This window comes from Phasianus colchicus, chromosome 15 (genome assembly GCF_987193195.1).
Source record: "Phasianus colchicus chromosome 15, bPhaCol1.hap1.1, whole genome shotgun sequence".
Lineage (NCBI taxonomy): Eukaryota > Metazoa > Chordata > Aves > Galliformes > Phasianidae > Phasianus > Phasianus colchicus.
This window is the reverse complement of record NC_143450.1, coordinates 13,360,657-13,384,899: the sequence shown is the minus strand read 5'-3', so window position 1 is coordinate 13,384,899 and position 24,243 is coordinate 13,360,657. Positions and strand designations below refer to the sequence as shown.

Here is a 24,243-nt window from a genome sequence, read left to right as displayed (position 1 = left end):
GCCAGGGTTGGAAAGAACCTCAAGGATCCTGAATCTCCAACCCCCCTGCCACATGCAGGACCACCAACCTCCCATTTAATGCTAGACCAGGCTGCCCATCCAATCTGGCCCTGAACACTTTCAGCGACGGGGCATCCAGCTCTCTGGGCAGCTGGGCACCCCACCACTCTCTTTGTAAAGAACTTCCCCCTGACATCCAACCTTAAATCTTCCCTCCCTCAACGTAAAACCTGCCTTTATCTACCCTTTCAAAGAGTTGATTCCCTTCCTGTTTGTAGGCTCCCTTTAGGTACTGAAAGGCTGCAATGAGGTCACCCCGCAGCCTTCTTTTCTCCAGACTGAACAAGCCCTTTCCTACACACTGCAGCAAGGTGGAGGAGCTGGGGCAGAGCCCAGCATCTCAGGTGCAGTGGGGAATGAGACGGGCTGAGGAGCACCGTGTGGGTGTGAGATTTCCTGAGCAGTTCTGGGCTTCACAGTCCTCCTGCTCAGGAGCTGAACCTGTAGCTGGAAGGATAAGGGGAATGCATCTGGTTATTTGCACACACACTGAGTAGGGCTGCATCCTGGGGTTTCAGCAGGCTTTGGCTGACCCCCATATACTGAGTTTATACCCTCCAGACTGAGCCCTGCTGGGAAACCGAGCAGAAGGGGCCGTGGATGCCTTTTCCAGCACGCTTCCAGGCAGGCATTCATTTTGACGTGCACAGGACCTGGTTGTTGTGCTGCTTTATCAAAACACGAGCTCCCAGCAGCAGCAGCAGCAGTTATTTTGGCTGTTGCTGTGGGTCATCGGTCTGACGTTGAGCTCCGCAGCAGCGCGCTGTGATTTATGCGCTGGCAGATTGCAGTGCAGCTCTATAAATAGCGGCGGTGGGGGAGAAGGATATTAAGGCAGAGCACAGCCCAGCACCGGGCACACGGGGAGGGGTTCGGGCAGCAGGCAGGGATGTGGTGGTGGGGAGGAAGTCAGTTTGAGAGGGTCAAATATATCTCAGAGTGCTTCACATCATAGATGTGATGGGATGTGATACAAACACAGCGGGCTTGCTCAGCCATCTGCCTGCTTCTCCTCTGTCCTGCTCTCCTCAGGGTCTGAGGATCTGCACAAGGGCCGGATGAAGCCCTAGTGAGGCCCAGCGGTTCTGTATGGAGCTCGCAGCCTGCTCGAAGCGATGGCCCAGGCCTGTTCTCCAGCAGGGGGTGGTGCGAGGCATCCAGTGCCGTCCCTCGTGCGGGCTGACGGTCCCTTTAAGGATGCCGGAGTCTGCCTGTCCGTCAGAGCCCGCCGCGCTCTCTCATTGGTCGCTGCGCCCCGTGCCGCATGGGGGTTCCGCCCCTATCTATAACGGGGTTTACCAGCACCTTCTCAAGGGCGCTGCCGTGCGCCTCAACCACACTACCGCGTCACGCTTGACCCGCCTTTCGCGCCTGTTCGAGCGGGAAGCGTCGTCCTATTGGCTACGAGGAAAATCCATCAGGTCTCGCCCCGCCTTAGCAAGGAGAGCTTCGCCGCCCATTGGTTCGGATCGGTGTCAGTCAATCTCCCTGCTCCGCGGAGCCAGGCCTCGTGGTTGATGGAGTGAGCTGCCATTCAGTAATCGGCCCGCCTCCTTTCCCCTCTCTGAACCAACCGACGTCCGAGTGAGGGAGAGCGGCGCTCTCCGATTGGTGGAGCCGCCTCCCGCCGGGTTAGGCTGCGCGCCGGATATATCTAGCCGGCGGCAGAGCACGCCGTTGCGTGAGGTGCTTCTCGTCCGCCGGGCAGGCCTGTGGTCAAGCGACGCCTCCCGCTCCCGTCCCGCTCCGCCCGCAGGTGAGGGGGGGGGCCGGGGGTGGGCGGGAGGGAGCCGGCGGCGGGGCCACGGCCCGCGGGGACGGCTGAGGGCCGCGTGCGGTGGGGCGATCCCCTTTCCCTCCCCCACCTCCACGTTGCCCCCCCCCCAACCCCCGGGTAGGCCGTGGCCCGGAGGGGTCGACGGGGACGGGGATGGGGACGGCGCTGCGGCCGCGGCTCTCGCCCCGCGGTGCGGCCCGCCCGGCCCCGGCGCGGCTTTGTGGGCAGCACGGCGGGGCGGGCAGCGCCTCGGGGCCGTGCGAGGAGGGCGCGGGGCTGCCGGGCGCCGTTGGGCTGTGAGGTTACCGGCCGTGGGGGGAGGAGCGGGCCGGCGCGATGCGGGGCTGCGAGCTTTGTTCTCGGCTCCGCGCGCTGCGTCCTTTCCTTTCTTTCTTTCCTTTCTTTTTCTTTCCCATCCCGTGCTTTTTATCCCTTGGCGGGTTTGTTTTTGCTGCGAGGTAACGCGGCGCTGGGCTGGAAGGGCTCAGCGCTCCCTCCGGCCGCCAGCAGCTCGGTGCCACACGCGTGGTTTCGGGGCCGTGCCCGGCGCTGGATGCGGGGTTGCGGCGCAGCCCCGCTGCCCGTGTGACCTTGGCTGGGCCGGGATCGAGCCAAGATTCAAAGCGGGGCTGCTGAGAAGGCCGGTCAGCCTCCTGCGAGGCCCGAAATGCTCCTGGTTGAGCGGGGGAACAACGGCGGAAAGGTTTGGGTACCGTCCACGTGCGCTTCGCTCTTGATCTGCGCGACCTTACGAGTTGCCAGTTTTGACGGGGATACCTGATGGCTTCTTTTGTTATGGCTTTCGTATGCGTAGTGAGCATTCATTGCAGAAACAATGACTTGTTTTTGTTTGTTTTTTTTCTTCCCCCCCCCCGCACCCCCCCCACGATTGGCTGAAAGCAGCTTTTGCAGCAAGCCGCCATGTTTCCAGGCATGCTATTTTTGTCCAGCCTGTGTTTCACGGGATGAAGTGACAGCTTTAAGAAACCTGGACGGTGCTGTCGAGCTCTGGAAGCTCACGCTTTCAGGTGCCCTGAATTGAATGATATGTGTTGGGTTGTTTTCAGCCAACGAGGCTCTGTGGACGGGCGTTAAGAAGAGGAGGGAGTGCCAAAGCTGGTAGACAAAAACTGCACTTGACTTTGTTTCTAAAGTCTTCCTTTCGGCCTGGTTTTCACTTTTTAGTAATAACTTCCTTTTCTGTAAAGAGGAAGCCTAACCACTTTGCTAAAAGATAATTCCATGATCATTCAGTGGTGCTGTTATAAGCATGTGTGCATCCCGTGAGCTGGGCTCACCTCTTCCAGAGGTGTTTGAGTCAATCTATTCAGTGAAGTTAAGTCTTCGTTCACTGTATTTACTTCAGTCAATATATTTAGAGAAGTTCAGTATCTCATTTCTGAGATTTAAAAAAAAAAAAAGTTAGACCTCATAGCAAAATAGAAGGTTTACATCTTAGCATTTATGTGATTAGGGGTCTTGTACTCCAGAAGTCACAGAATGCCTTTGTGATAAAAATCTCTAGCTTTTTTATAGTAATGCCTATTCTAGGGCATTCTAGTTTGCCTGAAAGACAGCATTGAAACACACTGGGAAGTGGGATCCTGCAGTCTTAGAAAAAGATTCACATCCACTTTAGGGTTTTAGCAAAATGTATCTCATTTTTTTTTTAAGTAAATAATCTTTGAAAAAGAATCTTGTATACATCAAATCTGGCTGTAAACAATGGCTTCTATTTCTCGAGTTGTTGGAAATGGAAGGCTGCTTTTTTTAACGTGTTTTCTGAGTGTGAATATGTTTGGTTAAAGCTAGAGAACACAGTTGAAGTGAAGGAGAAGACCTGGCAGGAATCTCTTTGCTTAAGTCCTGATTTCTGAGTATTCATCTATAGCCTTCTGAGAATGTATTGCAGAAGTTTGAGTTCAGTATCACAGTTTACACTTTAGAGTTACAATTAGTTCAGAAAGAGCCAAATTATGCTAATATTTCTTGATAGGGTTATCACTCACTTCCTGTAGTGGCTGAAGGTGCAGCTGAAAGCTGGTTCAGGATCATATAATGATTCTGATCATAAAAAAAAAAAAAAAAAAACAGTAGTTTCCTTTTTCTCCTTGCAAATGGTTGTAACAGTGTATACTAAGGAGCATGCTTTAATGAAAATGTAATAAAGAAAACAACCAAAAAAAATGTAACAAAGAAAACAAAAATGGTGTTACTGTATGTATTGATAGTTCTGTTTGTAACTTTTGAGAGAGCATTCATGAGATTAACATAAATGGCCTGCTGGAAAACAAAACTTGAATTGTTGTGGTTTTATATTAAACCTGAGCTTTTTTGGTCCATCCAAGCAATGTGATGAAAAAATCAAAGAGGAAATCAAAGTAGAGCAGGGCTTTGGGTAGTCCTTGTTGTTAGCTGTAATGTGCTGTGCTTGAAATAAACCAAAGGGGGGAAGTGATAGGATCCGCTCATCTAGGCAAAACTTTCTATGGATGCCCATGTAAAATATCCAGAATTTATGTGAAGCAACTGACAATGAACTTCTTGTGAGGATTAATAGTCCTGAGGATCTTAAGCTACCTCACTGAATAATTAGCAAAATGCTGCCCCCAACAACGACAGAAATCCACCAACCAAAACCCTTTATCTTCTACTGTAAGAATGCCCAAAGCTTTGCAGGCAGTGAATATTCTCCTGGTGTGGAGTCCTAGTTTTGCTATATTAAGACTGGATCTCTTCCAGGAAGGCATAGCTGGTGGAGTACTTGCTTTGAGGGCTGGGAGATGGTGAGCTGTCAGTTATGGAGCTCTTTACAGATTTGTACATTCCTTACTCAGGCAAATGTGAAATACTGAATTTCAAAGCATTGGTGGCCATTTTCCACTTCCTACTGTGTTGCCTCATCCTGTTTCTACTTCACCTTATGGTAGTTTGTTATGCTGATTTTGTTTTGATTATGAATCTTAACAAGGGATGGATCAGTCTGAGTTGGCTGATAGATGTCTGAGGATTAAGTCTTCTGTAGCAAAATGGACAGCAGTGCAGTAGTTGACTCTTGAAAGGAATCTGTTGCTTGGCATGCAGAAAGAGTTTTTGTTAAATCTTAATTCTTGTGACTCGAATCCAAATGGGAGTGAGCTTGAATTTCACAGTAATATCTGTATAGCTAGGTGTTCTAATCTGCTTCATCTGACTGCTCCTGAGTAACTTTTTTTTTACTTTGAGAAGCTGCAGTGGAGCCACATGGAAAAAATGGCAGAGCTAAGAGAAGAGGACTGGACCTGCTGCCAACTTCATCGGGTTGTTGGAGCAGCTCTTGGATGTCAAAACAAAACCTGTTCTAATGGCAAAATCATAGAGTTTAAGTTGCTGCTTTATAGAGGAGCAGTATAGGCTCAAAGCTGACTGTAACTTTTCATTAAGGAAATAATTGATAAACAATTCAGATTATTGCTATCTTTTAATTTTCATGGCTAAAATGGGTGGAAAAACAGTTCTTGTCATAGAATAATTGAAGTTGGAATGTGTCCAGTTAGATATGAAAGTCCTTCACCTTTGTTGAGGTGAATAGACCTCTTTGGGAGGATCTGATATTTTCTATTGAAAGATAGGAATATTTCTGTGAATTTTCAAAGCTTTGAGAATTGAGAGAACTCAGATTTTCAAGAGGAATTAATTATGGATCTCTGTCGTATCACGAGGGCCGTTTGCTATAATGCTTAATGCAGTGTAGGTAACTTGTGATCATCTGAAGTGCACTAATTGTGCTCAAGGCAGGTTATCTTAGTTTCCTGCATCAAGTTCTGTACAGTAGCCTTCCTTAGCTTGTTCTCTTATAGTATCAGGACAATTCCAGTTTCCTACATCAAAGTGAAGCAGGGTATAAGCAGCCCGAAAAGCATTTCAGTATGAAGAGGAAGTGGAACAAGGCATGTGCCACTTGTTTTGGAGCTGTTTGCCTAACACTGCATCCCTGGTTACAGCTTCTCACTAGTAAAACCGTATATCCAGATATGCACAAAGGACATCAAAGGATTGAGTGTATGTGGAGGTTGTTGTGATGATATTGGGAGGACTCCAGACTGTCTTGGGGGTGCTAAAAACAATGGCTATTTACAGACCTCCATAGATACCTGTTGTAGGTGAAAACTGGCTTTTGCTGGTTTCTCAAGATTTCCTCCTACAGCTATTGCACTTCAGTTTGTGCCTCTGAGACCACATACCACTCTGTTCTCAATAGCTGAGTCCTCCTTCAGGAAGAATCCAGAGTAACTACCAGCTCAGACCTCTCTTGCTTTCTCTAGAAAGATCAGGGATTAAGATGTATAGTTTGGTGCCTTGGTAACCAAAGCTTGGTAACCCTTTTTTAAGCAATGAGTATTAGATATTAGGAACTTAAATTTGTGCGCTCCATGGAGCTTCTCCCTTACCTGTTCTGTGTCTCCTTTATGTAAGGAGTGACATGCAGCTTCTGGTAACTTGCTGAGAAATGCAAACGTTTCATGTTCCCCTATCATAAATCTGTAGTACGTGTTATTGAAACAAAAGTAAATAATATGCCTGTGAAAGTCAGTGTTGTTATCTGTTGGTAACATAAGGAATAGCTTGGCTGGCTGTCTAAGTTGGAGTACTTTTCCCCAGTGGTACAGAACAGCAGAACTTCCCAAAAAGTAATGCCAAATAGGTAGTGTGAAGTGAGTCTCTCAAGTAGATGGCTGTAAAACCTGACCTGCCATAGATGTGAGGCAGCTGTAGTAAGCATTACCTCTACAGTAAAACCTGTTTCTTGATAATAATTTTAAGCAGGAACACAAATGCTTCTGCTGCAGTGTTATCCCTCTGCTAATTTCACAGTTTTTGCTGAGTAGGAGTGATTGTATGGTATGAAATAGGAAATTGGAAGCCACTTGAATGAGCTTTAAAAAGGAGGAGTGGGGAAAAATACTACTCATGGTGTAGACCCTACAGTAAGGAAAAGGACAGTGCGTTATGGGTGAAGGCAAAGAAAATTGGTGAGAAACACTTGTGATATTTGTAAGTTATTATTTAGATTCCAAGTTTGTGTCCTTTCCCTTTTAAACAGAACCTAACTTGCTGTGTGTCTTTGCAGTGTAAGTGGTCCTTGATGTTTCTACCTACAAGGACAGTGTATGCTTTATTGCCCTGGTTCACTTTTCCTTAGTACACAGGTATAGATGCTACTCCCAACTAGCTTCAATTACTATGCTTTGGGTAGTCTTTGTATTCTGTTTCTCTGCTTTTGATGTTTATGTTCTTGAAGTTACATTCCTCTGTTTGTGTCGCTGTTCATTTAGATTCTGATTAATAGCAGTAAAAATCATAAGTTTGTCTCTTTCTTGCTTGGCAGAGCTGAACATTACAAGAAATGCTGAGTATTGACTGGAAGCTGTCAGACTCCATCACATCTGTGTACTTGTGGCTCACACTTAGGTTTGTTAGCAAAAACACAGCCTGACTTGTAGAATGACAGCTCTTCTGCAGCAATTCATGGTTTATTTGTATTCCTAGAGTGTTCAAGGGGCTGTGCATTGCCCCAAGTGAAGCTTCCCATCTGCCCCAGTGAGCAGGGGCTGTTCAGTACTAGCATGGGCAGTGCTGAATGTAATTCTGAACAACTTTTCCTTAGTTTTGTAATAGAAACACTTCATTTACAGGTAACATTGGATACTTTTCTATCCTGATCGTTTGGATAGCCTGAGTAGAAAACAAACTTTGGTTTGGAGTTTTTTTTGTAATGTCTTGCAAATGGTACAGTGTGTAGCTCTTCAGTGGTGTCCTTCATTGGTACGTGTCAAAGATTTTAGAAAGTGGTTCAGATATTGCTCTCCCTTCCTGCAGTGTGATGTTAATTAAGCACAGAGAGATATTTGCCTGAGGATGGTACATTCTGGTTCCAGATTTCAGTTCTTTAATGCCTCAGATACCTCGTAATGCACTCCCTCTTTGTAGGTAATGTGGCTGTTGTACAGAAGATGCCATTCTTTGTAATGAATGGAGGAATGGCAGTTTGGTTTAAGGATCCAGATATGCATCTTAAAGGCTGCTACTGAAGGCTCATCTATGATATGCTTTGAACTGCATGCTGCTTTCCTCTTTGAGGAGTACCTGCTTCTGGAATTTCCTAGTCAGTACTTACTTCCCATGGATGTATTGGTGTTCTGGGGTTACTGAGATTTGAAGCTGATAATATCACAAAGTTTGTTCTTCAAATGTTTCATTATTCTGTAGACAAGTTATCTCATCACTGAACTGTCAGCACTTCCCTGCAGAGTGTCTTGCCTTTGTGAAGAAGTGCTGCTTTCTAAGGTGATTTTTCAGACAGAACCCTTTTCCTCAGGTTCTGTCAAAATATACAAAATAGGAGTAGCTGTGGGCAGGTATGCAATGGCCTCTATATAAAATGCAGGCTGTATTGCTGTGTGTTGCTCCTTGTGATGCTGCACTTCTGAATTCTGTGTAACATCTTCCAAAGGAGAGCAGTTCTAAAACTTCTGTTGCCTACTTACTTGAACTGCTTTTTTCAGTACTTTATTAATAGTTGGGTCTTGAGGTCAACAACAGGTAGTTCTTCCTTCTCTCCCTCAAATAGTTAAGACTGTTTTAAAATAAGAAGGGCATCTCACATCTCAGAGTATCTGATATCTTGTTTTTAAATATGCATTTCCTTGGAAAGGTTTACATTACTCTTCCTAGCTGGTGCAATGACCTAAACCCCTGGATGAGACAGGCTCTGGAATTTGCCTAGTGATGCAAGTCTAGCTTGTTTGTGTTTCATTGTTCACTCTAATGTTTTATATCTCAATTCACACAGGTACTGGCTTTTCTTTTTGCTTAATCAACAGCAGTAGCAAACAGTGGTAATGTGAAATGGTGGGGTGTGGGAATTAACTGGAGTTCCTTCCCTTTTTTGATTAACTTCTACTGTAGATTGTGTCTGCTGGAAGCATGTTGGGCCACTTTCGTTACTTGGACTGGCTTCTTTCTCTTGTCTGGAACAGTGATCTTATCTGTTTCTAATACTGGCCACTCTAGATAGATAGTTTGTGGCTTTGAACACTCTCACCAGAGCATTTTAAGAAATCCAAAATGATACTTAATAACACAACCTTATTAACTGTTGATGAAACCTTTTCAAGTCCAGCAGAACTGCCATTTGCCAGCTTTGTACTGTGACGTGCTTTGATGCAGGTATCGTTCTTCCACATGAGCTCCTCAAGGTGTTTCGTAGCTCTTATGCGGAGGAATTAACTGATGTGAAAACAAGGGAGTAGAGCTGCATCAGGAGTTTGGTACACCTGGTTTAAATGGGAAAAATCTCTGTATAGGGAGCACATCAGTTACACCATATTACCTTACATAGAAAGGTAAAATTGCAGAAATGAAGGACATGAATTCCACTTAGGAGAAGCTGATTACAGCGTTGGAAGCAGTGTAACAGCTCTGATAGTATCTTAATCAGTTAAACCTGTAATTAAAAGCATGGGGGGGGGAAACTGTTTTGGTGCTCTGTAAAATGCACCAATTTGTTGAGAGAGACTCATTTGATATTCTTGCTTATGTAGCACACCGACAGCCAGAAGAGCATGTGGAACTGCTGTAGGGCTGTTCCCTGTGTCTGCTGTGTAATATTCCAGTCAAATGGAACTGTGGTGCACTGTAGTAATCTTGTGGGCTTTTGGATGGACTGCTGCTTCTGTTGGAACAGAAGTTAAAAATATGGATATGAAAAGCAGAGAACAAAGACACCAGGATGATATAAAAGCAAACTGTGGCCTGTTTGGAATGGGCTCCAACTTAAAAATTGTGCTTGTCTTTGTTAGTACAGTTATTGACAGAAGATAATTAAAATCCCAGTGTGCTTTAGGAAATGAAATTTGTTTTATTCTAGCCTGAAAGACTTAGTGAAGTCTGATACTTTGGCTTACCACATTAATTGCCTTGTAGTCTCTGGTTGTCCTGAGAACCTGAATGCTATAATGTGTGTCAGAGATGTTTGTAACACGTGGGCAGTAATAGAAACAAGATGGAGACTTGAGTTTTTTCTAAATGTAGACAGTCAATGGTCAGTAGGTTTTTTTTTCAGTTTTCTCACCAATTTGCTGTATGCAACGAAGTAGCTGGCTGTTCTTTGACCCTATTAATTTTGTGGATGCTCATGGGTTCTGTGGACCTAAATCTAAATTTAATACACCATTTGCATAAATGGCTCTACTTTACATAACTGTACTTTAGAAATTCAGTGCCTAGCATTGATTTTCTGCCAAGTAGGAGCACTGTAACAGATGGTGGAATTTTCCACCAGCCAGGTGATAACCACTGTAAAGGAGGCATTTGTCTTCTCTTAAGTCTCCTGGCTTAAGGAGTGGCATCACGCAGCAGAATTGTTCTGATCCATTTGCTATAATTTGAGTTATTCTCTGCTTTACATATATGGAGTAACATGAATGTGTTTCTGAATGGACTTCAAATCATCAAATTTTCAGCTTTTCCTGTTAACACCCTTTCATTTCAATTGATGAAAATGTGTGGATAAGCTTCTATCAGAAGTAATACAGTGATAGCCCAGACATTTGGTTCTGTCCCATTCTGTACAGTGTGAAATATTTGTCATTATTTGTAGGTTAAGGAATAGAGAAATGGTAAAAATTACTTAGAGTAGTAGGGAGCAAATAATATCTGGAGGTGCTTGGCATGTATCATTCAGGTTGTGCTGGCTGGAGATCAGGAACAGATGGCTGCTGGTAGAATAGCAGCAGGTGCAGCAGGAGTGAAAACAGATTGCTGTCCTCTGATCAGATCATACAAAGGCTTTTCCCGTTTCTTTTTGGATCTTAATGAGAACTGGGCACTCTGCTATTCTTCCTTCTGTGGTTAGAGGCAGTTCTGAGAGGGCTTCTTGTGCTTTTTCCCCTTTCAGTAGGGAGATCCTTTATATATATTTTTGTCTCTCAAATATGAGATGCAGTCACAAGCCACTGCCTTCTGTATGCCTTCAGTGCAGTGCTGGAGTAAGTCAGAACAGCTCTGGATATGGGAGTGCTGGTGGGTTCATACAGGTGAGCTTTTGAGATCTGACTGCTGCAGGTAACAGTTCCACATCAAGTGAGGAGGGGAAGCTTTGTACATTCATTCCAGAAGACATGGGAAAACAATTCTCAGAGGAACCTGATGTAACACTTACTACAAGTGAGTAGGAAGTCTTCTGGACCCTAGTGAGAATGAAGAAGGGATTTTTGTTGAGGAGTGATGCACTGCCCATACCCTCACCTTCAACCAGAATAGAGGAGTGAACAAGCAGTTCATGAATGTTCTTCTACATGGAGTTGTTGTGATCTGAGGGGGTGTTGTAGGACTTTTTTCTAGTAGTAAACTCATGGCACAGGGGCAAGGCTCTAAGCACTTCAGTTTTGTATTGCCAGTTAAACCAACAGTCTAAATGTGGAGGTGCTGTCTGCCACTTGCTTCCACTCCTTCAGAGCTCTGCTGCTTGCTGTGCTAGTGTTTCTGAAGTGCTTTGCAGGAAATGGCTGCATGAGGACATCAGCTATGGTACTCACAGCTTACCCTTACTTTCCCTGTGGGGTAACACCTGATATTTTGTAGTTATCCTATTTACCATACGTTTGAAGGCAATCAGTTTCATAGATTTGAGAGTTTATTTACTTCAGTCCATGCTCTTGGACATCTGTATATGTAATATACTGTGCTTACAATTGAAAGGTTTCTTTAAAACCACAGATACTAAGAAGTTCCTAAAATGAAAGTGATCTGCAGAATCTGATAATCTCCTGCTGGGCAGTCCCAGCTGTGGCGTATTGCTTGCTGCATGGTTAGCTCATGAGTATATGAAAACATGGAAAGCTGCTTAGTGTGTTGGAATGTATGTTCTACCTCAATATTGCCTTGTCTTTTGTTTGGTGTTACACTATGATCTGGTATGGAACAAGGATGCCAGACTTGATTCAGCTTTATATGAAATCCCATGCTCTGGGTCTCATGTTTTCTTTGGCATTTGAAGCTTCTGTTTCACGTTTCTGATGCATCCTGCAGAGTAGTGGGTTCTTTTGCAGACCTATACATGATGTGCATTTGAGCTGTCAATGCAGTAGACTTCTCTGGTAGGTCATCTCCCTGCTGAAGCTGTCATTTGTCGTTGGTCTTTAGCATTTATGGGATTTCTTGTCTGAGGTACAACAAATACAATGAAAGCATCATACAAGATACTGGAGTGAATTGGAACAAGGCTTAAAGCAATACAGAGGAAAGGCAGTCTGAATGAAGCCAGGGGAGGAACAGATGATACCCATGGGCAACTATTTACCCAGGGTAAAAGATGCTGTCTTGTGCAGTGACAAGAGAGCTAGTTTCAGCATAACTGTCAAGGCCTGTGCTCTGCAGACTCCATTAGATTGGTCTGTGTTAGCTTATCTAGAAATAGAAAGTCAAGGTAGCACTGCTACTTCTTGAGGCTACTTACGGTTGTAGTATTAAGTAAAAGCAGATAAATTCAGGAGTCATTGACTTTTTTTCCTAGAGGGCTCAAGTCAGTGGTGTATTAGTTTTGATTTGCAGTACACACCCAAAGTATATTCTGTTTGTATGCAATGTGTTGTGTAGGGAAAGGGTTCCATAGGTCAGCAATAGGGAGAAAGTTCTCTCAGTTTTTATGCCTAGGTTTTGATCTCCTTTTGATAGCATTTGTTTGCCTCATTGTGGGTACCACTGCAAGCTCTTTACTATGAGCACTACAAAGCCAGCATAGTTTCAGGGAAACTGACTACTATGTAGCTTATGTGACATCGACAGCAAAACTGTCAGCTCAGCACCCATTCTGCTATCTTTTGGTATCACAGAACACAAAGCAGAAAACCTAATTCTGCTTATATTAGGAAGCTGTGTTAGGAATACTGTGGTGCTTTTTTTTTTGAACCAGTTCGAACAGTTTGGACAAATACTTGAACAGAAGGAAACATAGAGATGCACACTATGTAACCTACCTACAAAGACTTCTTTCTTACAATTTAGGCCTGCTGAAATGAGATAGGAGGTACTTAGATCAATGTGTTCCTTGGCCTGGGAATGGTACCATTCATCTGACCTTCTGGGTTTAAATGACAGTGGACTTGAGTTCAGGAGAAATAAGGGAAAAGCAGCATGCATTTGTGTGTGGTGCAGTACCTTTGATATAATCCGATATTCTTCCAGTGCTCCCTGCTCCTGAGCAGCAAGTGCTGCACTGCTGACAAAAATAGATTGGACTTTTTCTGACCTTTTATAAATGCCCTTAATACAGTAGCACAGGCTTTACTTTGAAACATATGACTTTTAATTCTGATTGTGAAGTCAAGTGAGGTAAGTAGAACTTGGATCAACTGCAGATGACTTAGCTACTTAGCAAATCCTCTTGGAGAACCATACTTATTTGCTACCTGCGTTTTGCTGAGAGTATGACTAAATTCTGGAATGCTATGAGGTAATGTCCCTTGCCTGTGCAGCCTCTCCCACCTCTGGTTTGCTCCCCAGCAGTCCTCTCCCTCTCTTCAGCACCAAAGATTGATGACTCTGAAAATACATTGGTTAAACTGCTTACTGTGTAAAACTGCTAATAGGTTTTGGTGTGTGCTTTCTACTGTGATTATGTGGCTTACGCTGTCTGTATGAGAACAGCAACACAAAAATGCTACTGTTTGATAGAGCTTTTGCTTTTCTTTAGTTTTCAGTTGACCAAAGAAATGGTGATGGAGAAGCCAAGTCCCCTGCTGGTCGGGCGGGAGTTTGTGAGGCAGTACTATACTCTGCTGAACCAGGCACCTGACTATTTGCACAGGTAAAGCTCCTGCTTCACTTCACGATCAGCTTTTGTGTGGTTTCTTTAAATTGTATGTTCAAAATCAATAAGTAAACTTATTCCCGTGTCTTAGCTTTGTTTTTTGAAGATGCATTTCATTTAATTGTGCTTTCAGTTGGTATTCAAGCAGTGTTTTTGAAACCTTCCTTCTAATCTCAGGATCTGTTAAAAGACTTCTCAGACCTTTCCACTTAAGTGGACAGCTGATCTATATTTGGCAGAGAGAAAAGTTTAGGACATATTGTGAACTTGAATTCCAGATTTTATCTGCTGTCTGAATGTAGATCCATGATATTTAGCTTCAACTTGCAATCCCTAGTTATAAAATGGGTAATTTACATGCAGTGCTTTAATTAAATAGACATTGCTTCTTGCCTCAAACTTTAAGCCAGAGCTTGAGTGAAGCCTCCTGTGTCCTTTGTGTTCAGGGTACTATGTTTCTTTATATCAGGATAAGGAGAAAGGGGTACACTGTGTGGTTCCTATAAGGGGCTTCAGTCCTGGCTGTTATTGTTTGGGTACCTGCCATATCCAAACACTACAGCTTACACAGGAGATCTTTCTTTCCAACAGGTTTTATGGAAAGAACTCTTCCTATGTCCATGGTGGCTTGGATTCCAATGGAAAACCAGCTGATGCAGTCTATGGGCAGTCTGTAAGTATTTGGAAAAACTTACTGTCATTTACTACTTTCTTTTCTCCTTTGTGGTTGAGACACATCCAGCTGTGATTCATCCACTTTAAGTGACTTTCTGTAGAGAAACATGGGGAAGGAAGGAATGCCATTCAGAAACCTCAACAGACTTCAAAGGTGGGCCCAGGTGAACCTAATGAGGTTCAAGACAGCAAAATGCAAGGTTTTGCTATTGGGCCAGAGGAATTCCAGGCATATACAGACTGGAAGGAGCAGTCTTTGAGAGCAGCCCTGCAAAGGGGGATTTGGGGGTCCTGATGGATGAAAAACTGTGAGCCAGCAGTGCACCCTTGCAGCTCAGAAGGCAAATGTTATCCTGGGCTCCATCAGAAGAGGGGTGGGCAGCAGGAGCAGGGAGGTGATTGTCTCTCTGTACTCTGCCCTTGTGAGGCCCCATTTGCAGTACTGTGTCCAGGTCTGGAGTGCCCAATACAAGAAAGATGGAGAACTGCTAGAGGGTCCAGAGAGGGCCACAAAAATGGTCAAAGAACTGGAGCACCTCCCGTATGAAGATAGGCTGAGGGAGCTTGTCTTTCTCAGCCTGGAGAAAAGAAGGCTGTGGGGTGACCTCATTGCAGCCTTTCAGGACCTTAAGGGAACCTATAAACAGGAGGGGGGTCAACTCTTTGAAAGGGTAGATAACAGCAGGATGAGGGGAAATGGCTTTAAGTTGAAGGATTGAAGATTGAGGTTGGATATCAGGGGGAAGTTCTTTACTGTGAGAGTGGTGAGGTGCTGGAATAGCTGCCCAGAGAGGTTGTGGATGCCCTGTCCATGGGAGTGTTCAAGACCAGGTTGGATGGGGCCCTGGGCGGCCTGGTCTAGTATCAAATGTGGAGGTTGGTGGCCCTGCTTGTGGTGGGAGGGTTGGAGATTCATGATCCTTGAGGTTCCTTCCAATCTGGACTATTCTGTAAAAGGGAAGGAACAACTGCCTAATTTTATACAGCAATAGTTAAGGTATGCTTCCTTTTGTTGAAGTTCATAGTTTAAAATAGCTTGCAGAGCAAACTTAGACCTTACTGTCAAACTTTCTTGTGTAAGTTTGGGAATATAAGTGTGTTGTTACTACTTTCATTGAAAGCTGCTAATTTATCACAAATGTCTCTTACAGTATAACATGTATTCTGTCCTCTATAGGATATCCACAAGAAGGTTCTGTCATTAAATTTCAAGGATTGCCACACAAAGATCCGTCATGTGGATGCCCATGCTACTCTCAATGATGGTGTTGTCGTGCAGGTGATGGGAGAGCTCTCCAATAACATGCAGCCCGTGCGCAGGTTCATGCAAACGTTTGTACTTGCACCTGAGGTATGTTATGTTGAGTGAAAGCATTATTGCAGTGCTTATACTATCATGTCAAGATTTGAGGCCTGTTTCAGTGTTGGAATCTCCAGTGTTATACTGGGAAGGTAGTTTACCATGCAATTGGGTAGGAGTACTCTGCAAATTCTTAGGGAATTTGTGCTATTTCTGTGTATTCATCAATTAACCTTGGGTATCATAATTACAGATGTAAATACACTGACTTGTGGCTTCTTGGTAGCTACAGCACCTTTTTTTCTTATGCATTCTTTGAAGTGGTTCTGTCCTTAGTTTGCCTTCCTAGCTGCTTGTCCTTGTATTGGAAAAAGTGGGAAGAAAAAAATGCTTTCTATCCCTTGAAGATAGAATTTAGATTCTCTTGTTTGGTAAAGCGCTTACGTGGTGTATTTTCAAAGCCACCTCAAACACTTTTTTTGAACAAAGTGATGATGGAAAAAGAGGGAGGATTGCAAATTCACATTACTTTTCAGGTTGACTTAGGGCTAAGAATTAGAACCTTGAATCACAGGTTGCTCTGCTTACTGCTTCATCAGCTATAAGAATAAAAAGCATGAAACTTCCTGTTGATTCATGCGTGCTTGACTTCCTAGCATGATATCTTTTTATCTGTGTGGTGAACTTTTTTTTTTAAAGGAGGCAGCTTTGGATTGATATTCTGTATATGTGAGGAAGACTTGCTTCAGCTGTTCTTGTTTTGTTACTTTAATTTTTGATGTTGTTCATGTAATTATTTCTTCTCTTTTTCTTCTAGGGTTCTGTTGCAAACAAATTTTATGTCCACAATGATATCTTCCGTTACCAAGATGAAGTTTTTGGTGACTCTGACACTGAGCCTCCCGAAGGTGGGCACCAGCAGACTTAGTGTGATTCTGTTGGTGTTTGTTCTTGGGTCTGTTTCAGGCTTTGTTTCCAGACTACAGGAAGTCTCTTCCTACAGCATTAATCTTTATGGTGTTCTGGGTCTTTTCCTTGTCTGAGTTTTATCGTTTTAACACTGTCTGTAGTTTTCTGGTATCTTCTCTTTCTATAGGAAGAACAAAGCCTTTCTTAAGCAGTAGCAATCAGATTTGTAGGCAACAATTGCTTTCTGAAGTATTTAGAAAACATTATTTGATGTCAGACAAAAGCAAGTAGCTTGAGTGGAAGTGTAACTATAAGGAGATGCCTGTTTGGCACCGTGTTTTGGTAGCGTTTCCTTGTGCTCCTTAGCAGAGACTTCAAATGTGTTGGTGGGGGATGAGTTGGAATTGAGTACTAAAGCTGTGTGTGGTGTTTCTTAACTTCATTTAGAATCAGAGGAAGAAGGGGAGGAACCTGAGGAAAGACAGCAAACACCTGAGGCTGTTCCTGATGATACTGGTGCTTATTATGAGCAGACTGTCAGGTAATGCCTTTGTTGGATGGTAATATTGACTACTTATAGAACAAGTTGTATGAACTTGCTGCTACACATGACTTTCCCTTTTGACAGTGGAAAGACAACTGAAACTTAAATGTTGTTACGCTTAGTGCAGAGACTCCAGGTTATCAGAAGATGTAATGCTTCAGTCTGTAGTGTAATAATGTGAGGCTTGCTTCTGCTACTTCTACAATGTAGTTTTATTTAGATTACCTTTTTTCCTCTTTAATGAAATGTGGTTGGCTTCTTTGTTAAACAGGTAGCATTCCTTACTACTCAGTAATCTAATCAGATGCAGTAAATACCATCCTTACTTTTCTTGTGGTGCTAATAGCAATGACATTGAAGAACACCTGGAAGAGACAACTGCAGAGGCAGAACCTGAGCCAGAGCCAGAACCTGAACAGGAACCTGAGCCAGAGGTGCAGGAAGAAAAATCTGAGCCAGTATTGGAGGAATCAGCTCCAGAAGAAACTGTGGAGAAGAGTCCTTCTCCAGCTCCTGCTGATCCAGCTCCTGCTGTGCAAGAAGACTCCAGGGTAATAACCATGTGTGACTCTTCATGTTCTTTCATCAGGAAGTTTGACATGCTGCTTTCTGGTGAGGGAAGTATCTGGAATTAGATACAAGAGTTCAAATACTCTAACTCTTTCCTGAGTCCAGATTGTTCTTTTCATGACCAGTTGCCTTTTTCTCATTGGCTTTTATACAACAGTAGATAGCTGAATTTCTAGGTAGTAACTGCTCTTCTAAATTACTATGATCTAAAGGAAAGCTTTGTAAACTTAGGGGTGCTGGAACTTTTGTAACAGTGAGAGGCTCAATTTCTTAAATTCTTAGTTTATAAACAGAGCTTCTGACATTATTTACAAACTGTAGCCAAGATGCAGAATCAGGAAAATGATTGAGATATGATCTTCATTCCTAGCTGTTCTTCTTTTGTTGCTCTGTAGTGTCAAAGGAGGTCAAAAGTTGATAAATGAGTATTCCATAGAGCAATGCTTATTGTGGTACTTGGTGCTAGGCTGTTGCTGTCTCAGATTTCAAATCTACTTGGATGCCAGAAACAGGTTAGAAGTGGAATTCAGTTATTGTAATAGTATGTCTTCTGAAGTGGGGTGATTTGAAGGGGGTTGTGGGGAAACTTAATAGTTGAATCCATAATGTCACAGATTACTTAAAACTTTGATATTGATAACAGACGTGGTAACATCAGGAATATGGAGTTGAGTTAAATCTTCATTTCTTTAGACATTTTCTTGGGCATCAGTAACCAGTAAGAATCTCCCTCCCAGTGGAGCTGTTCCAGTATCGGGGATACCACCTCATGTTGTGAAAGTACCAGTCTCACAGGTAGGAATTCAGCATCTAAAGCTGTTTCACTCTAAACTGGTTGGCAGGAAGCTGAGATGAGAAAGAAGTAGTGAAATCAGTGTGGTGATGAACTGAATTCTTAGGCACTGAGGGCTCTCTAATTCAGTGTTCCACGGTGGATGTCATAAGTGTTGTTCTTTGGATTTTTGGACTAAGGAGTAATTCCTCATGGAGAAAAGAGGTTATGACTGCTGATTATATCTGCAGTCTAAAACAAATGTACTTAAGAGGAGAAGCAGTTTCTCAGACTTTCTTCCTTTGCTTATTGAGGAACAAGGTTTTGTCATGAAATGAGCATATTGTGATATAGCCATACTTCAGGCGGTCACTTTTTATGCGGTTGCGTATGGAATGACTTAGGACCTTCAACTTGATGTTGAGTGCCACAGCCTAACATGTTTAGTCACAGGTGAAAAGGATGTAATTCAGGCTTTTGACTCAATTTTCAAGAGAATTGATAAGTTACTTGGTAGTGAGCTCTTAAATGTGCTACTGTTTCATTTTATTCTTGCATGGTAATTCTCTTTTGAATTTATACAGCCCCGTCCTGAGGCCAAGCCTGAATCTCAGACCCCACCACAGAGACCTCAGAGGGATCAGAGAGTGAGGGAGCAGCGAACAAGCATCCCACCACAGAGGGGTCCTAGGCCAAGTAAGAAAAGCTACAGAATGTAAAACTTTTCTGCTCATTGATTGGGTGGTTTTGAGGAATCGGTAAGACTAGTTTTGAGAGTCTCACTAACAGTGAGGTTTTTCTGCTTACCTGGGTATTGAATGGTTTTGGTCTGTATGTCTGTCAAGCTGTAAAGCTTTTCTAGCATCCTCTGAAGTATCCAGGTTTTTGTTTAGTATTTGCTTTCAGTCAGATGACAGAAAGCAAGCAGTTAGAAAATTCCTGGTGTAGGGTATGTATAAATGGGTATAAATTCCTATGTATAAATTAGTACACAGTTTGGATGCTAGTTCTGTGATGCTATTCTTGTTTGTTTGTGGGAACTGTCTTTTCTTAAACTTTATTCTTATGTTCAAGTTCGTGAGGGTGAACAAGGTGATGTGGAAACAAGGAGGATTGTGAGGTACCCAGACAGTCACCAGCTCTTTGTTGGGAACCTTCCCCATGATGTGGATAAAAGTGAGCTAAAAGAATTTTTCCAAAGTAAGTTGGTAGTTCTACTCCTTAGGCTTTGGGGTTGTGACCGTTGGTGTGGTCAACAGAACATTCTAATGTATGACCCAAGAACTTGGCTCTTCTCTTGCAGGCTATGGCAATGTTGTCGAACTGCGCATCAACAGTGGTGGAAAACTTCCCAATTTTGGGTTTGTGGTGTTTGATGATCCTGAACCAGTTCAGAAGATCCTTAGCAACAGGGTAAATAAACTTTCAGTTGGGCTTCTTGCTCTGTTAATAACAGGCAGTGTTTTCCAGGTGCTTCTAACACACAAAGGTAGAGTCTGATCATCTGGACAAGTAAGATCTTTCCTTGCTGAATTGTTGACAAGGGGTTGAGAGGGGAGAAACTATACTAGTGTTGAGGTTGAAAAGAGTTCCTTGTAGCAAAGGAAAAGTACCTGCTTAGCATGTCAACAGTGATTGTTCATCCTGTGAGTGTGCGTGTATTGATGATAGGCAGTGAATCTGGATGCACCTCAACTGTGCCATGTGCTTCCTTACAGTATGGTTTTTCAGCAGATAGTGGCATCCTTTCTTTTCTTCAATACTGTATGACAGTATTATTCCTGTATTTCTGACCCTAATTGAAAGGTAGCTTATCATTGAATGGCTTAGACTGGAAGAAACCTTAAAGATCATCTAGTTCCATACTTCTTGCTGTGGATGGTGTTGCCAGCTACTGGATCAGGGCCCTTCAGGGATCGGGCTTCAACTTCTCTAGACAGACTTTGGTTTCTTGAGGTTCAGTTTGAGATTAGGATATTTTGTGTGGTTAGGCACCTTTAGCTGTAGAGTGCCAGCAGCATTTCTGGCAAAGTTTGAGTTAGTGTTGTTGAGCTTCATGTGATTATAGAAGCTCTTGAAGGGAGCTGGTAATTTAAGATCTTAGTGCTGATAGAGTTGCTTCCTTAAATGCTTTCATTTTTGCAGACAGAGCAGTTCCAGTGTGGTCTAGGGTAAAGTTTGAAATGTGTGACTTGAAACCATTGCTGAAAGTAGATTGAGTTGATCTGACTTTGACCCTAATTGGTTTGGGAGCAAGTAGTTCAGTGGCAGTGGGTCCTTAAGAAGTTATCCACAGCTAGCGTGCAAACATCACCTTTAGTAGTGACTTAAACTTGCCTGTTTGTGTTCTCGAATTAAAACCAGAGAAGTCCACTTCTGTGTCCTTTTGCAGTGGAAGAGGTAGCTAAGGGCTGAGTGCTGGGCTTTGTGTATGGAGTGTACAATACCAGAGGCATGCTCAGCTGGGGAATTTGTGGCCTTTGTGTACTTGTTCTAACTGTCCTGCTCTAACTGGAGCCAGAGAACAAAGTGGGTGCTGAATTCTTAGATGTGGAATGTGTAATAGGTTTCAGAGTTAGTTCATTCAGGGTATCTTTCATGCAGGCTCATGTAAATGCTTAAGTCATAATGGATGGATGTGCTTTTCTAAGATTTGATTTTTTTAAAAAAATACATATATATATATATATACACCTTTTGAAAGGGATTTTACACGCCTCCTACCTTGCTTTGAAGAACACTGAATTCTGTTGCTTTTGTTTTGGGCAAAAATGTGTCCTGAAACAGACCAAAGTGAAAGACTTCACATTGCTATGCAGGCCAGTGATAGAGAGGATCTGTCATTTTTGGTGTCATAGGATTAAGCCATCTGGGATTCTGGTGACAGACTGAATTGGTGTGTATTAATGAGATCAGGGTACTGTTAATAGGTCAGCTCTTTTTGTAAGAGGTATTGGAATGCTCATCTTTTGTATCGTGTTTTCAAAAGTGTCACTTTTCCACATCTCCAGCCACTTTTCATCTTCTCTAGTCAAGCACGAGACTGGGTGTATAGCTTGACCACAGTTATATTCTCATAACTACATAATTCTATATTCTTTCCTTGGATGGAAAGAAGAGGATGAGAGAAAGCTGTAGAAATCTGCTTGACTTTTGGAGGCTTCCAGATGAATTCTTAATGAAAATACTTTCTCTTCTGTTACAGCCCATCATGTTCAGGGGAGAGGTGCGCTTGAATGTGGAGGAGAAGAAAACACGAGCTGCCAGGGAGGGTGACCGCAGAGATAACAGACCACGCGGACCTGGAGGCACTCGCGGGGGGCTGGGAGGTGGGATTCGAGGGCCTCCACGTGGAGGAATGTCCCAGAAGCCAGGATTTGGAGCTGGAAGGGGCATCGGGCAACGCCAGTGAATACATCGTGGATGTTGACGTGGTGGTGCAAACCCTTTTTACCTGCAGATTTGTGAATTTCAGCCTTGGGTATCTTGGAATGTGGCCCTAGCCTGTTATAGACTGCTACGTTTGATACTATTTTGGCCCCTTTTTTTGTTTGTGTTATGGTTTTGTGATTTTTTTTTCTAGTCCTTGTCCCAGATTCCAGCTTTGTGGAACAACGCTTTAGGAAAAGTGGATTTTAAAAAGAAAAGAACTGAATTTCCTTGCTCACCTCAAACTTACGGACTGGATTTTTTTGGTACCAGTGGTCTTTCCTAGAAGAATGTCTTTTTGTTTTTTCTTTTTTTCCTCCCCTCTCTACTGAATTTGGGTGCATTTCAGTCAGTGGAATATTTCACATGCATGCGTTCAAGAGCCTATAGGAAAACATAGTACTTGGCAAGTATTTCAAGGGCAGGAAAATAAAACTTTGATTTATCCCTTGAGGGTCATATGAACATCATCTGATCTGGAGATATTGCCACCTGAAAATTGACGTTCACCTTTCTCTTTGTGGCGCTGTAAAAGTGGAATAATGAGTATCCATAGAATCTTTTTTTTCTTTTGATACGTGATCACGGAAAAGAATTATAACTGCTGTTTTACCACTTTGAAATTTTGGATTGTGGGATAGGTTTTAAATGTCTAGAACTTGACTCTCAAAACACTTTTCCTGAACTTGTGGAATTTTTTTATTGAACTAGGGAGGTTTTTTCATGTTTAGTTTGTATTTGTATAAAAAAAAAAGCAAAATTGTTGTGCCTTCTATTTATCTCTCATTCCAGTCTTGGCAAATTGTTTAAGAAATAATAAAAATAAAAAAGGTCTAGATTTGCTTTATCAAGTCAAGAGTACGCTGGAGTTCTTCCAAGAGGAAGATGTACTTCCGTCTGTCACTAGGCTTGCTAGGTAGAGGTGGTTATAGCTCAAGTCTTTAATACGTGTGTTCTTCATCAGTTTGGCATTTGAATAATCAAAAACAAGCTTTTCATGGATGCAGAATTCAAAAAATTTAGCTTCTGAAGCTGGGTAGTTTTCGTTACTGATGTTGTACAAGTACTTCTGTCACATTGTTTAAGTTTCTCTCTACTGTGATAGTTTTACCATTTAGGCATTAATTCCCTGCTTCTGCCAGACCTGATAGATGGCATAAGTATAGGAGGTGCCTCTCTGTCCTGAAATTATTACATTGAACACTCCAGTACTCCTAAAGAAGCTGAAACTGATGAAATTTCAATTATGGGGATTTTAAGATCATATTACACAAAACAGCATTATATTTCTGTTAATATCTGGATAGGAATGGCAGTCTTGAGTTTACACCAGACCTCAGAGTTCTTGATTATATAAAAGAACTGTGTAGTAAGCTTCTTTATCTGTGCTAGGGTTTACTGTTTCCATGTTTTCTTGGTTTTTTAATATATCCTCTGTGCTTTGTTTGCTCTAAAGCTAGAGCAAAACTGCCCTAACTACAAAGGATGGGTAGGTATTACCTGTTACAGAGCAGTAACTTACTGTCACTTACTTGCCAAACGTAGTGATTGAACCTGGTTGTACTGAATGTCAGTAGAGTGTTGGGTTTTGTTCTGTTTTGGCTTCATCTTTAGTGTTGCATCATTTCCCTCCTTATGGATGTTTCTCAGATTTCTTGTTGAAATGGAGGAGAGCTGAAGTGCAACAGCAATAGCTTTGGCGTGTGCCCTCTCACAGCCAGAAGTGCTACAAATGCATACTGCTTCCTCTTGTGGTGGTAACTGGTATTTATTTTTTCTTTGGGGAAAAAAACAGCTCTTCTCATTAGGAATGACCATCGAGTGAAGGTGTGCAACAGAACTGTTTCACTGAACTGTCCTTGTTTGTCTTTTTTTAATTCTCGTATGTTGTTTGTGTTCTTGATGTTAAATCCAAGACTGCAGTAACAGGTTGCACTTCCCAACTGTGGAGGTGCTATTAATAAAAGTTTCTATTGCTCTTAAAATCTGTGAAAGCATCCATAAACGTGAAAAAACCCCAACTTTTCTGTAGTGAAGTCAGACAATTCTGGCTCACTTTCATCTAAGTTGAGAAATGACTGAGGAATGTCAGTGAAGAACTGAAGTATGTAAAGTGAAGTGTGTGCTTGGTTTTGTATTAACCATACTTGATATGTTAAACAGTGAGACCCAGAGAAGATGACAGGTAAAATAAAATATTTACAGAAACCTTTTTCTCAGAGGTATCTTGTGCAGAAACACTTCTCAGAAGCAAGTTATGCTGAAGGATCTCAAACAAAACATGGAGTGACACTTGAGGATGTCTTTATTTGTGGTTGTGGTTCTGTGCTTACTGAATAACCAACCATGCTGAAAA

At 42.8% G+C, this 24,243-nt stretch overlaps 1 protein-coding gene across 2 annotated transcripts; it reads left to right on the top strand.

The window, feature by feature from the left end:
* Window positions 1-1,661: 1,661 nt before the first annotated feature.
* Window positions 1,662-24,099, top strand: G3BP1 (G3BP stress granule assembly factor 1). Of its 2 annotated transcripts, none has more exons than XM_031598245.2 (12): window positions 1,662-1,816; window positions 13,572-13,685; window positions 14,280-14,361; window positions 15,541-15,714; window positions 16,481-16,571; window positions 17,020-17,113; window positions 17,463-17,667; window positions 18,380-18,481; window positions 19,043-19,154; window positions 19,533-19,658; window positions 19,762-19,871; window positions 21,664-24,099. In XM_031598245.2, the coding sequence occupies exons 2-12, from the start codon at window positions 13,591-13,593 to the stop codon at window positions 21,868-21,870; spliced, it is 1,398 nt and encodes a 465-aa protein (XP_031454105.2). In that variant the 5' UTR covers window positions 1,662-1,816; window positions 13,572-13,590; the 3' UTR covers window positions 21,871-24,099. The 2 variants fall into 2 exon arrangements, with proteins under 2 accessions (XP_031454105.2, XP_031454104.2); XM_031598244.2 differs by having other exon boundaries at window positions 19,741-19,871.
* The last annotated feature ends 144 nt before the right edge of the window (window positions 24,100-24,243 follow it).

Bases quoted from the DNA above. Each gene is read 5' to 3' on its own strand.
- G3BP1 (XM_031598244.2), top strand. From the start codon at position 13,591: ATGGTGATGGAGAAGCCAAGTCCCCTGCTGGTCGGGCGGGAGTTTGTG. The intron at 18,482-19,042 runs GTAGGAATTCAG...GAATTTATACAG, and splicing joins TGAAAGTACCAGTCTCACAG to CCCCGTCCTGAGGCCAAGCC. The intron at 19,155-19,532 runs GTAAGAAAAGCT...CTTATGTTCAAG, and splicing joins ACAGAGGGGTCCTAGGCCAA to TTCGTGAGGGTGAACAAGGT.